Below are 14,718 nucleotides of genomic sequence, written 5' to 3'. Positions count from 1 at the left end.
GCATGGGACTATAAAAATGACCATGCAGCTGGCCCGCTACAAAGCAATCTTAATCATTGATGGAGACGATTATGTTTGAGATTGTTACGTTTTTTTCAAGACATTGCAAACTCTCTTAAATTATAAATGTATGAGGAAATGACAAAAACAGTAAAACTAATCTTTATTTAGTACACTGCAATTTATAACATTAGAAACGTTGAGAATTCAATTCCATAGGTCTTGGAGCCAGCAGGTCCATTTCTGGGTCTGTCCCTCAGAGCAATCCAGTACCTCCTTTTTGTGCATAATTTTAAAAAATCAGTACAATATCCTAATTATAAAACAAAGTAAATTTAAAAAGTTAGTTTACGGTGAAACATTTCATTCTGTAAATGTTTGGGCACGACTGCACCGAAGACGCAAGTCAGATGTTTGTACCTTCTGCTGATGAATGAGTTTAAGAGAAGATGATCAGAAGCCATTCCATAGAAAAATAGAGAAATGTGAAAGAAGAGGTGGCCACTCCATAAAAGTGTGTTAGGATAAGTAAACACAGACCAATCTCAATTGTATTTGATCCGAGAAAAATGAATAACCGTGACTGAAATAAGGACAACGTGCCGTTCGTATCACAGATTGTCAAGTAGAGACCTGGGCAAGTACAACAGTCTCGCATACGAGCTGAGCCTTCTTTGCAGGTGAAATGTCAGAATAGTTCCCTTGGTCATGAGAGGGCCAGGGGAGTGACGGAGGGTCACGAAGAACATATTGCCTCTGGAACTCTCACCAAATGCCCAGGCATGCGTTCAGTCTCTGTCATATGAGAAGATTTTGGAGACCCCTATTTGATGGGCGACAGGGAATGGAAGATGGATCCAAAAAAGAAAGTGGGCCCTAAAGTTTAATAACACACCAGGGTGGCAGAGCTACAGGAAACAGGTGTTTCATAAGCTGCTGGCCCAGGAGGAATAATTTAGCAGTAGCTATTAAAATTGCAACTGACCTTTGACTCAGAAGTTCTAAGGTTTTATCCTGCAGATGCACTTGGCACACGTGCAGAATGATACATGTACAAGGTTATTTGTTGCCATGCTGTTTGTCAGAGCTAAAGATCGGAAGCACAGTCGTAAGTGTCCATCGGTAGGAGAAGAATAAATACGTTACGGCTTTTGTGTCAGTGCGGCTGTGAGAGGAGGAGGACGCTGCGAGCCGGCCGGCCCTCCTCAGGCCGTGTCCCTGCTGGAGAGGCACTAGAGGGAATGCGTGTCTCACTGGGTTCTCCGCGCGTCGAACCTCGGGATAAACGGGGAGCGTCTGCCTTCAGCTGCCTGCCGAGTTGAAGAGCCACCAGGGCTGGAAGGGAGGCCTCCATGGATACCTTTATTACCATTTGTAAAAAACAAAGTTTTAAAAGTTGGTGTGAAAAAGAGCTCTGTCCTGAGCATCCTTCCATTGCTGCCGCTATCCCTGTTTTGTAAAAGTTTGTGGTGGCCAAAACATCTCCGTGGAAATGTGGATTTTACGCTGCTCCTAATGATGGCTTTAGGCTGTCAAGGTCAGGCAGGCAGTTTCTGGTCTCATACTTTAAAGACAGTTTCTTTATGATTCAGTGGTTTTTTGGCACGTGCATAGATCTATGAAAGGAAGTATTCGAAAATGAAAACTATTTTATACTCCAGTAAGCACGAGCAGCGCCAAAAATCACATACTTGCTTTACTGGAAAGTTTGAAACATGGTGTGAATATAAACTGGACATTAATATGCTTCATATTGTGTTTTCATTTTATTATTATCTAGTGTTGTTAATTTATCTGAAACTCTTTAAGGTAGTCGTCTTTTGTAAAAAAGTGATGTTTAAAAAAAAAAACCTACCTAGAAGATTCCAGAAGGCACTCATTCCTATTTGAATAAATATTTCTGCCCTTGATTTTTTATTTCATTGGTTTGATTCTCCCCTGCCGCTCAGGCTCCGTTTGAAAAATTTAATCAGAATGTTTTTGCCTGTGAGTATTTCGCTGTTATTATGCACTGAAATGTTATGCTTCTGAAATATACTTTCACACTAATATTTCAGATTGTTTTGAAATATACGTGTGCATTCATATTTCACATTGTCTTGACTAATTGTGAGACATTATTTGTGTTTAAATACAACATGCTTGTAACAACCGAAAACATTTTGGTTTACTATTTAGCAGAAAGGTAAAAATACGTGAAGCAAATCTTATACTCACTGCCCATGAGTAAATCCCCATTTTTGCTTAAAAGCAGATGCCTTCCAAAGAAGAAAGGAGTGATGGCTAACATAGCTAGAAATTTAAATTGGAAATGAGGAACAAAAATGGAACAATTCGGGGCTGGCCCCGTGGCCGAGTGGTTAAGTCTGTGCGCTCTGCTGCAGGCGGCCCAGTGTTTCGTCAGTTCGAATCCTGGGCACGGACATAGCTCTGCTCATCAAACCACGCTGAGGCAGCGTCCCACGTGCTACAACTAGAAGGACCCACAACGAAGAATATACAACTATGTACTGGGGGGCTTTGGGGAGAAAAAGGAAAAAATAAAATCTTTAAAAAAAAAAAAAAAAGGAATAATTCACTCATTGCCATTGTAAAGAAATGTGTCTACCCATGTGTACACCCGAGAGAAAACATAGCATAAATCCACATGAAAACTTGTGCAGGAACGTTCATAGCAGCATTATTCGTGATCGCTAGGAAGTGGAAGCAACCCACATGTTCATCAGCGAATGAAGGGATAAACAAAACATGGTCCATCCATGCGGTCGAATGTTATTCAGCCATAAAAGTGAACAAGGCCCTGACACACGCTACGATGTGGATGAACCTTAAATATGTGATGCTGACTGAAAGACACCAGACACGGAAGGACAGATATTGTGTGATTTCATTTATACGAAACGTCCAGAACAGGCGAGTCCGTGGACTCAGCGGATTTGTGGCTGCCAGGGGCTGGGGGGGAGGTAATGGGGAGTGACTGCTAATGGATCAGCTTTTGGGGCGTGACCAAAATGTTCTGGAATTACTGGTGATGGTAACTCAACATTGTGAATATGCTGAAAATCACTGAATTGTACTCTTGAAAATGGTTAAGATGGTGAATTTTATGTTAGTGACTTTTGTCGTAGTAAAAAATCTCAAAAAGAAAAGAAAAGAAAAGCAGTGTGGTCCCATTTTTTCTGACTTTGAGTGATGTGGATTGAAAATAGTGTTATAAAATAGTCACATCAGGGGCCGGCCCACGGCCGAGTGGTTAAGTTCCCGCGTTCTGCTGCGGCGGCCCGGGGCTTCACTGGTTCGGATCCTGGGCATGGACATGGCACCACTTGTCAGGCCACACCGAGGCAGTGTCCCACATGCCACAACTAGAAGGACCCACAACTAGGAGATACAACTATGTACTGGGGGGATTTGGGGAGAAAAAGCAGAAAGAAAAAAGGGAAGAAGAAGATTGGCAGCAGTTGTTAGCTCAGGTGCCAGTCTTGGGGGGAAAAGAAATTCACATCAGTGTTTCAATTACTGTGAGGTAATGCAGTTCTCTCAAGAGTAAAAAAAGTTAAGATGTCAAAAATGATCAAATGTCAGAGTGGGCGGACCAAGTTGTGAGTTGTGTTTGTGTTGTTGCCGCCTGGCAGTGCCCCTGCAGCCGGTGGACAGACCGCATCCTACAGAGATGCTCAGGTTTGGCTCTAAAGGATGCTCGTTTGGAATTAGACTCCCACACAATGCATCCTCCCTAGTTGCCAAGCCAACAGTTAGGAAAGAGGCACAGGATGGTTTTTTTCCATAAACTTTATTTTTTAGAGCCATTTTGGGCTTACAGCAGAATTGAGGGGGAGATACAGAGGTTTCCCGTATACCTCCTGCCCCCCACTCCCCCAGCCTCCCCTACTGTCCACACCCCCCACCAGCGTGGCACATTGGTTACAGTCCTTGAACCTACGTTGATGCATCGTCACCACCCAGAGTCCACGGTTGACGTCAGGGTTCGCTCTTGGTGCTGGACCTGCTGTGGGCTGAACACGTGTGTAAGGACCTGTGTCCACCATTATAGGTCATCCGGAGTAGTTTCACTGCCCTGAAATCCCGTGCTCCCCCTGTGCATCCTTCCCTTCCCCCAGCCCTGGCCATCACTGATCTTTCGAGCATCTCCATAGTTTTCCCTTTTCCAGAATGTCATATAGTTGGAATCATACAGTATGTGATTCTTTCACCAAGATTAGCTTCTTTCACCAAGGAATGTGCATTTAAGATTCCTCGGTATCTTTTCACGGCTTAATAGCTCCTTCTTATTAGTGCTGAATAGTACTCCATTGTCTGGGTGGACCATAGTTCATCCACTCACCCACTGAGGGACTTCTTGGTTGCTTCCAGGTTTTGGCCATTATGGGTAAATCTGTAACCATCTGGCACAGTGTATTTTTGACCTGGTCCAGACGTACATTAAAAAAAAAAACACTAAGGTAGTTTTTTTCTCCTCCAAATGGAAGTCACGTTCGGTTTTTGGCAGAACAGGTTTGAGCTGCTGTTGGGAGCAGTGGCTGCTCAGCACTTAGCAGAGACGAGTTTTGGAAGACGAGAGCAGACCCCGGGGCCGACAGCTGGCGAAGGGTCCAGCGCAGGGAGAGCGGAGGGCTGGGTGGCGCTCAGGTTTGCTGATCTTGGAGAGCGGTAGGTCGGTGAGTGGCAGGGAGAGGGGGCGGACAGCGAGAACCTGGGCGGGCATGAGCACGGGGACGCGGGGCGGAGTGCAGACCGCCTCTGAAGTGCGGTGGCGACGGTAATGGGAGGTGACAGGGCGGGCTGGAAAGCCAGCCAGTGGTCCCTGTTGGAAGAAGGTGAGTGTACGTGTGATCGTTTTCCCCATCATGGGTGGGAATGCTTCTGTTAAGAGCTGAGCTAACGTTTGAAGGTACTTAAGTGACATCCGTTTTAGCAATATTGCAAAAATCAGCCCGTCAGAACCCTGTTAGCCACCTGCTCCTGGTGGAAACGCCCGGAGATGCTGTGGAAGGAGCTCGGCGGGGCCAGGTGGCGGCCGTCGCCTGTGTTTGAGGGCTGACAGTGAGGCCTTTCAGCGGAGTGGCTCATTTCCAGCGTCCTCATTTGATGTCACACTTGTGGCCGTGGTAGAACGTAGATATTGCTCCCCGTATTTTTAGATGAGTGGTCAAGATGGAGAACTAAGTGACCAGTCCAAGGTCATAAAGGTCAGTTGTTTCCCAGCATGGCTACTGAATTCCCCTGGGAAGCCTTTAAAAATACATATTCCAGGTTCCACCCCAGAAATGTTGATTCAGTAGGCTGAGGCCTAGGAGTCTGTATTTTCGTCAGCTGCACAGGTGGTTTTTAGGCAGCTGGTCTGGACAGCACGGTTCCCTGTGCCGCCTGCAAACCTCTGAGGTGGACGGGTGTTTTGTTCTGCCGCACACGGCCCTTAGGCCGTGAACTGAGCAGGGCGAGTGGTGGCCAGGGGAAGACCGGCCGATTCACAGACCTGAGGCAGAGGGCACAGCCGAGGCACAGACGTGTTCTAGGAACTGTAGATGAGTTGGGACTGACATGCCGAGTAGGAGACACAGAGTGATGAGGGAGGAGGCTGGAGAGAGAGGCAGGGTCAGAGCTGCGGGAGCGGACTTCTGGAACCACCCCTCCAGACCAAGGAGACCTGGTGGCCTAGGCAGAGCAGGAGGCAGCGAGGACCCTCCAGAAGATCCAGGTAGGAGGCAGAATTAGTACCCAGCAGCTGGTTAATGTGGGGGGAGAGGAAGTGGGTGATGTGACGTCCGGGAGTCTGGCTTGGACAACTGCATGGGTGGGTCCTCTGCTGAGTTGAGTGAGGGCCTGGGAGGAGTTGGGGGCTGGGTCAGGGAGGAGGGTGATGAACTCCGTTTGGGGAAGGTGGTTTAAGCGTCCAAGTAGAGATGTCTGACGGGCAGTTGGACAGTTGCCGGGGTGGGGGCTTAAAGCCTTGGACACAGGACACAGGTGTGGAGAGTGAACAGGGCACTCAGGAACCTTTGTTCAGCAGTTACGAGATGAGCATGCTCCCTGACGGTGGTTGGCAAGGTCAGCGAGCACGAAGCCTGCCTGGGGTTAGCGCAGGCGAGGGGATTGCTGTGTCTGAGCCAGAGCGCTTTCAGGGCAGCAGCGGGGCCTGAGGCCAGGTTGCAGAGAGCAAGAACAGGATTCAGGATTGGGGTGTGGTGGCTGAGGGGCCAGGTGTTTCTGAACAAGTTCTGTGTCCACGTGGACAGTCCATATCCTGGTCGCGTCCTGTGCTCTAGCATGGTTTTGGGAGACGAAAAGAGAAGGGAGGATTGGTCTTTTTTTTTTTTTTTTTTAAATGCAAGGCAAGGACATAGTTAAAAATTTAAAAAGGAATATAAATTAAAAACGAAGTCTCGCTTCAGCCGCCTTTCCCAGTCCCAGTGGGTAACCTGCCTTAGCTGTTTGCTGGGTGTCCGTCTCTGTGTTATCTTAAAGACGTAAAAAATACGCATGGTGCGTGTTTGCTGTGAACCAAGTTGAGATGACGCTGAAATACTGTGCCGTACTGTCTTTTTCGGTTCAGATTATACAGTCTCTGCTATGAATCCCTAAATGCTGAGCAGCAGCATAAATTGTGTCAGTATCCGTTTCTTAAAGAGAAACCGACAAAAGAAATTAGATGTATTGGGACTTTGTAACTGCTTATGCATTTTACTCTGTTGCTTGCAAATGACGTTCAGTGACTGAAAATCCCGTGCTGTTGCCTTAAAAGTGGCTTTCCACAAGTCCAGTGAGCTGATGGTCAGCTTTTCCAAGGGCGTAAAGTTTGCTGTCTTCTGAGCGTCCCTCTCCTCCCATCGTTAGATGCGACGTCAACAGGCAGTTAGACATAGTCTGTTAACAGGAATAGATAGTTGTAATAACCTTTCTAAGCACACTTTTAATCAAGATGCTGGAGTTTTGAAACATATGATTTGCTGACTCGTAAATAAACTTCCAATTTCCTTTATTTCACAATTTGACATGCTTTAAAACCTAAGGCTGAAGCGGGTAGCTTCTGCTGACACAAGATAATCTGTCAGTTCTGCAAGTCAGTTTTTCAGGGGTTCGTTTGGTGTGCTAACAATTAGACCCCGTTTCTATTTGTTTATTACCCTCCCTGTCCCCACACCAAGAGGACGGGTACTTTTTGCCTCCACTGAAGCTTCGCTCCTGTTTCAGCAGGTTAGCGAAAATAATGAAGAGTAGCTAAAACATAAAACGAAAGTACTGATGGAGATGCTAGAGAGTGAAAGATGCTGAAGCGCAGCATGGGATGGCCGAGTGAAGAATTTGGGGGAGGGCGGGGGGGGCAGGGGTCAGGACTCACGTGGGGCTGGGGGAGTGGGAAGGGCGGCTGCTTCCAGCCCAGAGTCCTGCAGTTGCTGGGAGCTACTGGAATGACTGGGAAGAAAGAATGTTCTTTGCTTTCTGAGCTAAATGTTGCATCTGATCCATAGGACGTAACTTAAAATTGGTCTCATGGCGGATTTTGATAAATAATGTCTGGTTTGCATAATCTGGACCTGTTATCCAGATCTGAACCTTTGGTCCAGAAATGCTAAATGTCAGCATTTTTGAGCGTTATGTGAAACCAAGTTCTTGAGCTGGTGTTAATGGCTGTTACCTTCCCTGTTCTCAATCCTAGAAAGTGTCAAATGGAAATGCAAATCTGTATTGCTCAGACTTATACTTTAAATGAAAATATCCCAGTGATTATTGGATCTGTTCAGTTTCAGAGATACTTTAATTATAGTAAATAGAATGACACTTTAGACTAGTAGTATATGTGGCTTACAGTATTTTTTAGAGCAACGTTTTTTTTCTAAAGAGGAAAAAGGTAGATGCTGACAATTAGATTCCTGTGATGGTAATAGGGGAGATCATTTACTGCACATATTTGGGGTTTGTTCAGCCTGTGCTAGTTTTTTCTGCAATAATGATACACAGTGCACATATGAACGTGCTTCTGGAATCTTAAACTTTGGAATTTCCTGTCAAATGTGTATCTAAACTCCTAAGTTTAAATTTGCTTTGATGCTTTTTCAGTTGTCGAATTCTTTTGAGCCAAGGGAAAAGGTTTTCCTTTAAGGAGTAAAAATAATTGTCAAGTTCTGTAAATGTGTTTTCTACCATGGCCAAAGCAGTGTGTCACAGATTTCTTTTGAGATATAACCCAGCGATAGGAATGAAGCATATTCTCTTTACAGGTGAACGAAGACAGTCTGGGCTGTTAGGAAGAACTTAGGGGAACTGCATGAAAGAGACAGAGGCTTGCCCGGGGAGGGGGGCGGGAGGAGGTCACGGGAAAGCGAGGTGACAGGCATCCAGCATAGGGGCTCGATGGGAGCGCAAGTGGGCTCCGGGGCGGAGCTCTCTCTTTCCAGGCGGTGTGAGTCCGTGTAGGAACCAGCTCCTCGTCCCGGTGCGCAGGGGAGCTTCGACGCACCCCCTGAAGCGTCCAGTGTCCACCTTGTTGTGCTTCGACTAGGCGTTTCATTTAAAGGTGGCGAAATTTGTCCATGACAGCTAGTAAGACTTAAAAATAAAACGCTGATACTCAACCCTCCTGGGACTGCAGGTCCCCTGCCACTTGTCATGGTCCCTCGCCCTTCTCCCCTCTCCCTTCTTCCTCACCCCCCTGAAATCCCATGGTCCGTTATCATCACAGCCTTGCACGCCCTGCCCCTCCCTCGCCTCTTTCACTTCACTGTACTCACCGGCAGAAGCCTGCACCCAGTAAGTGCGTTCTCCGTCCGCTGTCGTGACCGGTGACCGGAAGTGGACCCGCATGCCGCCACAGTCACGTGACTGTCAAACAGCGACTCTTCTCTTCTAGGTGGCTGTTTTCTTCCTTCCCCTTTCCCCTCCCCAGCGCTCCTCACCCACCCTTAAACTTAATGCCAAGTCCTCTGTTTTCTCAGTGAAATCGGAAGAAATCAGAAGAGGTCTTGCGTAAACTCTCACCACATGTCTGCCTATTTACCTGGATCTGTGCCCGTGTATTCGGCTGCCCTTCCTCTTACTGTGGGCGAACTGTGTGCACCCAGGAAAGGCCACCTCTGCACTTGGCCGCTTGGCCCGATCTGCTCGCGCTTACTCAGGGGAGTTACTCTGTCAGTCCCACCGCTCCCCTGGCTTCCTGCCAGTCAGCACGCACACTGTCTCGTCCTCCAGAAGGTCTTTCTAAACCCATGTCTGCTGCAGCCCCTGCCCTCATTTATAAGGGCTAGCCTTATAAAGTCAAATTCTAATTGACCACAGATGGTAATGCTGACTTTGAGTTGCAAATGATTAATTTAGGAATGAGCTTTACACCACCTGTTTGTCAATTGATTTTCTAGAATTACCTCAATCAGCCTCCTTTCGTATTTTGACCGACAGCTCGATTATTTGTTAGATGAACCTTTATCCATTCCTTTGTCCAGTAAAGAGAAAACTGTTAAAATGTTGAGAAACGTTGGCAGTTGGCAGATAATTTTAATTATTTCAGAGGAGTTTTGCTCCATTGAAAAACTGACAGGAGAATGTGAGTCCTTTCCTTTCTCCCCAGCTTAATGACATCGTGTTTGTGTGAGGGTGCTCAGTGTTGCAGTTAGAAGTGACCCACGGTTGACAAGGGGAGCGCCTGGCACCTCTCCTCTCAGTGATGTCGTCAAGGAACTTTTTCCCCTTAGCTAACGAAATGTCTTCTTTTTTTTTTTTTCTTTCTGCTTTATCTCCCCAAATCCCCCCCGACCCCGTACATAGTTGTATATCTTAGTTGCAGGTCCTTCTAGTGGTGGCACGTGGGCCGCCGCCTCAGCGTGGCCTGATGAGCGGTACCATGTCCGCGCCCAGGATCCGAACCAGTGAAACCCTGGGCCGCCACAGCGGAGTGCGCAAACTTAACCGCTTGGCCACGGGGCCGGCCCCAGAAATAAGTCTTCTTAAACTTCCCCTTCCTACCAAAGGCTTACCGGCATTTGTGAAAAGTCCACATTAGGGAGTTGGCTTTGAGTAATTACTTGGCCAATCCGTTAGCGTTGGAGTGCCATCAGCCTTTTCCTGGGGATGCTCTTCCCCAGGGGAGAATCCGCGTAGAGCAGGAGGCTGGGCGCAGGGCAGCGGCCTTCGGGGCCTCTTTACTCTCCGGTGGCTCCAGGTCACCGGGGTGCGAGTTGTTTAAAGATGTCTGTGTCCACTTGGTGTCAGGATTCCTGCTCAGGAACGTGTCGAGGGCTTCTGTGGGTCTGAGGAGGTGGGCTTGGAGTCCCTTCTTCCTCCGCTGTGCGTGTGCCCAGGTGCAGGGGTGGAGGGAGGGTGGCGTCTGAGTTACGGCGTCTGCGCGGTCTTGGGCTGGTGGCTCGACCCCCCACGGAGGTCCCTTAGAGCCTCCGGCTGGGGTTGCCTGTGTGAGGACTGGGGTGGCTTGCTGGGAGTCTTTCCTTAAAAGATCTCTTTGCCCCCCTTATTTTCTAGGAGTTTGCGGCACTTAGTAAACAACTCAGTGTGTGCAGGGAACAGCTCCTTGAAAGGGAGGAAGAAATCGCCGAACTGAAGGCAGAGAGAAACAACACCAGGGTCAGTAGGTGCCGGAACTTGAGCCTCTGGGCCACTATCAGTCACTCTGGCTGGCTTTAAACTCGAAAGACGTCCACTCTACCTGGTTTCAAACACATTTTCGACATTTTCCCACGACTTAACTGTGATCGATCAGTTCAGCGTTCTCATACTTTTCTTGAAATTTATAGTTAAGAATTAGTATTTTGATCCATCTGAGGAGGAATTTCTCTAACTTTCTACTGGATTGAAGGCATTCACACTGGTTCAGCATGAGATGGAAAGGATTGATTTGCCCCGAATCCCAATGTGCAATTGAAGGTGTTGTTTAAACTTGCGTCTGTGTTGGCCTTTTCTCCCAGCTGCTGTTGGAGCACTTGGAGTGCCTCGTCTCCAGGCACGAGCGGTCCCTGAGGATGACGGTGGTGAAGAGGCAGGTGCAGTCCCCCGCCGGCCTGTCCAGTGAGGTGGAAGTGCTGAAGGCGCTGAAGTTTTTGTTCCAGCACCACAAAGCTCTGGATGAGAAGGTACCCGCGGCCCCGGGGCCAGCCTTGGGCTGCGCGCTGTGCGCCCGGCGGGCGTTGTGCGTGTGCAGCTTCAGTTTACTCTTAGTACCTTCTGGAATTCTTGTCAACAAAGTTCTTCTGTAAGAAGACAGTTCTATATGGTTAAAAAGTATTAGTTGGCAGAAATGTTTTAGATTTTTGTTTGTTTTTTCTTCCTTTTTCTCCCCAAAGCCCCCGGTACACAGTTGTGTATTCTTCGTTGTGGGTCCTTCGAGTTGTGGCATGTGGGACGCTGCCTCAGCGTGGTCTGATGAGCAGTGCCGTGTCCGCGCCCAGGATTCGAACCGACGAAACACTGGGCCGCCTGCAGCGGAGCGCGCGAACTTACCACTCGGCCACGGGGCCAGCCCCTGACATAAATGTTTTAAAATTTATTGTATCCTGTTTATAGATTTGCTGTTAAGAATTGGGTAATGCAATTTATTTAGGGAGAAGATTTTTCTCAAACTTAAAATTTAGAGCTGTTAATAGGAAGTTTCCATGACGGTAACATCAATGAGAGACGTTCCAGGTGTTCTATGTTATATCCTGCTAGTGGTAGGATCCCTGTCCGCGAAGGCTTGGAGAAGTGTGCACCCACACACTCCACCCCTGCTGTCCAAGTTTTTCTGCTTTGCAAATGGGTAATTATCCCTCCTGCCTATGTATTTTTAAACCTTTGCCAGTAGTAATATGGAAATTGATTTCGTGTAGCGCCATGCTGAAGAAGACTAATCAATATCTCTGAGCCATTAACATCTCTGGAAATCCCGGGGTGCTGCTAAGAAGCTAGGACACACTCTTGCTCCCGCCTTAAAAGTAGTTCATGGGGAGAACGTGAGTGACAGGTGAGGTCGCGATAGCCTGCGCGCCCTGCAATAGAAACAGCTGTGGCAGGGCAAGGGTATTTTGAAGAGTCTTGAGTATTAGTTCTAGGATAGTCTGTTGTGTCATTTTCATGCAAATGAAAATATGAAAGACTTCATTTTTGACTGAGTGTGAAATGCAGCTGATGCACAGAGTTAAAGAAGTCCCGTATAGAATTTTACTTGGCTGTTTTGTGGCTCAGCTCCTGTAGCTCCGGCAGAGATACACACGGAAGGGAGACCGTCAGCAAGCTGGCGTCTCCTTCTTCGTGCTGTTTGAAGGCGCTTTACGCAACGTGCTGAGTGCCTGTCCCTCCTCCGGCGGACAGACTGACTGCAGAGGACAGTGGCAGCAGGTGTGTGGGTGTGTGCCGCCCTGTCTCCCGTGCTGCCGTCCGTCTCTGTAGGTAGACCCCCCGTCTCCCTCGGTCCCGGTGGGCAAGGCTCGGAGGAAGCAGCCTGGTGGTCAGTCGGCGGACTCGCGCCCCATCCTCGCCGAGTTCCCTGCGTCAGTTACCTCGTCTCTGAGCCTTCGGAATTCTCATCCGTCAGTTAGGGACGGTAACTGTCGGTTTTGCTTCAGCAAATATTGATTGTCTGCCGTGTGTTAGGCACTGTCTGTCCAAGGGCTGGGTAGACAGATGTTTGGGGGATTAAATGAGATAATAGCCAGCATTTATTGCTTCTAAGCCTCTTTCTGTGAGTTATCTCCCTGAGCCTCGTAACAATACTGTAGAGTATGCTCTCTACTATAAATAGTACTAGAAGGCAGGGGACTGTTCCGCAGCCCGTCTGACAGTGAAGGAATTGAGGCACGGAGAGGTTTGGGAGCCCCTTCAGAGGCCGGTAGCGAATGAGTGTGGAGTTTGGTTATGGTGAAGAGTGCTTTCCTCTGACTCCCACAGTTAACCGTGACCAATAGGGAAAAAAGGAGAATGACGAAGAAAAAGTGCAAACGGTATGCAAATGTGTGGTGGACGGAGTGACAGTCTCTCTCTCCACCCCGTATGTCCACAGTGTGGGGTATTTTATCTGAAAGGCGGTGGTGTTTTTACTGTGCGTTCATAGTTTTCGTAGAGAAAGATGGGTGAAGTTCTACATTGTGAGAATACAAGTAATGAGTAGAATAAGCTTGCTGAGTCAGGGGGCTTAGTGACAAGCTGCCTGGTGATCCGTGCAGAGAAATAAATTATTCTAAGGCCTTTGGTTCCCCGCGTCGATGGGAGGGTGGGAGAAGTGCTCTGGAGGGCCCCCCTGGGGTGTGTTGTGGTCCAGTGCTGCCCCCTTGCCGCTTCCTCACCAGGCGTGCCTCGGTCCAGTGCTGCCCCTCTGCCACATCCTCACCAGGCGTGCCTCCATCCAGTGCTGCCCCCCTGCCGCATCCTTGCCCGGCGGGGCCCACGATTAAAGGATGCCTCTGCACACTGCTCGCTTCTTGTCTCAAGTCTGAGATTGGCAGGCCTGGGGCCGTCCTGCGCTGCCCCAAATGCAGGAGAGGCCGGGAGAGTAAGTGCCTGGGGCTCTCAGCTCCTCTGGCCCGGTGCTGTTCCCAGGCCTGGGGAGGGGCTCAGAGGCCGGGCAGCCAAAACAGGTGACAAATTGTGACAGCGTGCCTGAAATCACTGCAGCTGTGCCTCTGCAGCTGGAGAAGGCAGTTTAGTGTTTACTTACATGGCAGCTGGAACGCTCCTCCTGGCTGGGATTATCGGGGCCAACTGCCGCCTCCCCCTGCCCTGCCCTGACTTCCCCGAGAAGGGAAGAGAACACTTGTTAAATAAAGACGGGGATTAGGGATTTGGAGTTATATCCCGCCCCCCCCCCGCCCCCGTTTGTTACTTTTATTCTCCTTCCTGATGATCTTGACTCCATTTCTGTGAGAAAGTTTCACAAACTGGACAGCGTGTCTTTTTGATGTGTGTATGGTGGGTGCCTGACAGTCACCAGAGTGGGAGAAAGGCCCATGCAGGAAAAAGTAGTAGGTGGTTAGAATAAAGGGTTTAAGTTGGAGAGAAAGTGCATTCCGAGGTTGTTTTCTTGTGCTAACCATAGAAATAGTTGTGCCTAAAGAAGTTCGACGATGAATTAAGAGATTGTGTGGAAGCAGATTCCTGATTATAGGTTCTGCGTAGTTTGTACAAACCCTTAACGTGCAGTTCGTTCCCCTTCATGTTCCCCAACTGTGTCCACAGGGCTGGGCGCTGCGGGAAGGGAGCCGTTTCCAGCAGACCTGGAAGCGTTAATACAGTAGCCGCTCTTTCCGCGGCTTCCAGGCTGCGAGCCCGTGCCCCCGCCTGGCCTGGAAACCCACGAGCGGTGGAGGGCAGGGCGTCGCTGCCCACCGTGTCTGGGACTCGGGATGCGGGTTTCTCTGTGCTTTGAAACGCTGCCGGTGTTGCTTCAGTTGTAAATTCGTCTGAAGAGCCTCTGGTGGGAAGTTTTATAGTAATGCCGTGTAAAGAGATAGTGACACACGTAGTGCTAATTTACAGTAACTTTAAGCATTGCCAGTAATTTAATTTCCAGGGAGCTCCTGAACCGCCTGTGCTCGGGTCTCCGTGGTTCTGTTTGCTGCGCTCGCTGGCGGGCATTAGGTTCGTTCCAGTTGGAAAACCTCTGCGGGAAGGACGGAGGGAAAGGAAGCACTTGCTATCCACACATTCTTGGGTAATTATTTTCATTTGAACGAAAGTTTTGTGCCACTGACTAGGAAATACGTTAAATCCTAGCCCTCTGCT

General features: G+C 48.6%; 1 protein-coding gene across 17 annotated transcripts in view; it reads left to right on the top strand.

The window, feature by feature from the left end:
* Nucleotides 1-14,718, top strand: part of LOC138916689 (liprin-alpha-1-like) — a 91,296-nt gene that overhangs the window by 69,432 nt on the left and 7,146 nt on the right. For 12 of the 17 annotated variants that reach the window (XM_070229829.1, XM_070229826.1, XM_070229825.1 and 9 more), the window contains 2 exons: nt 10,492-10,593; nt 10,935-11,099. The exons of 1 other annotated variant lie outside the window; for it this stretch is intronic. In XM_070229829.1, the coding sequence (XP_070085930.1) occupies nt 10,492-10,593; nt 10,935-11,099 (267 nt within the window). Of the gene's footprint in view, nt 1-10,491; nt 10,594-10,934; nt 11,100-11,309; nt 12,914-14,718 lie in introns of those variants that run through there. 4 more of the 17 variants (XM_070229840.1, XM_070229827.1, XM_070229838.1 and 1 more) reach the window with 2 other exon arrangements.

The sequence above is a fragment of the Equus caballus genome, chromosome 12 (assembly GCF_041296265.1).
Source record: "Equus caballus isolate H_3958 breed thoroughbred chromosome 12, TB-T2T, whole genome shotgun sequence".
Classification (NCBI taxonomy): domain Eukaryota; kingdom Metazoa; phylum Chordata; class Mammalia; order Perissodactyla; family Equidae; genus Equus; species Equus caballus.
Note: the sequence above shows the minus strand (reverse complement) of the source record. Positions and strands in the feature narration are given on the sequence as shown.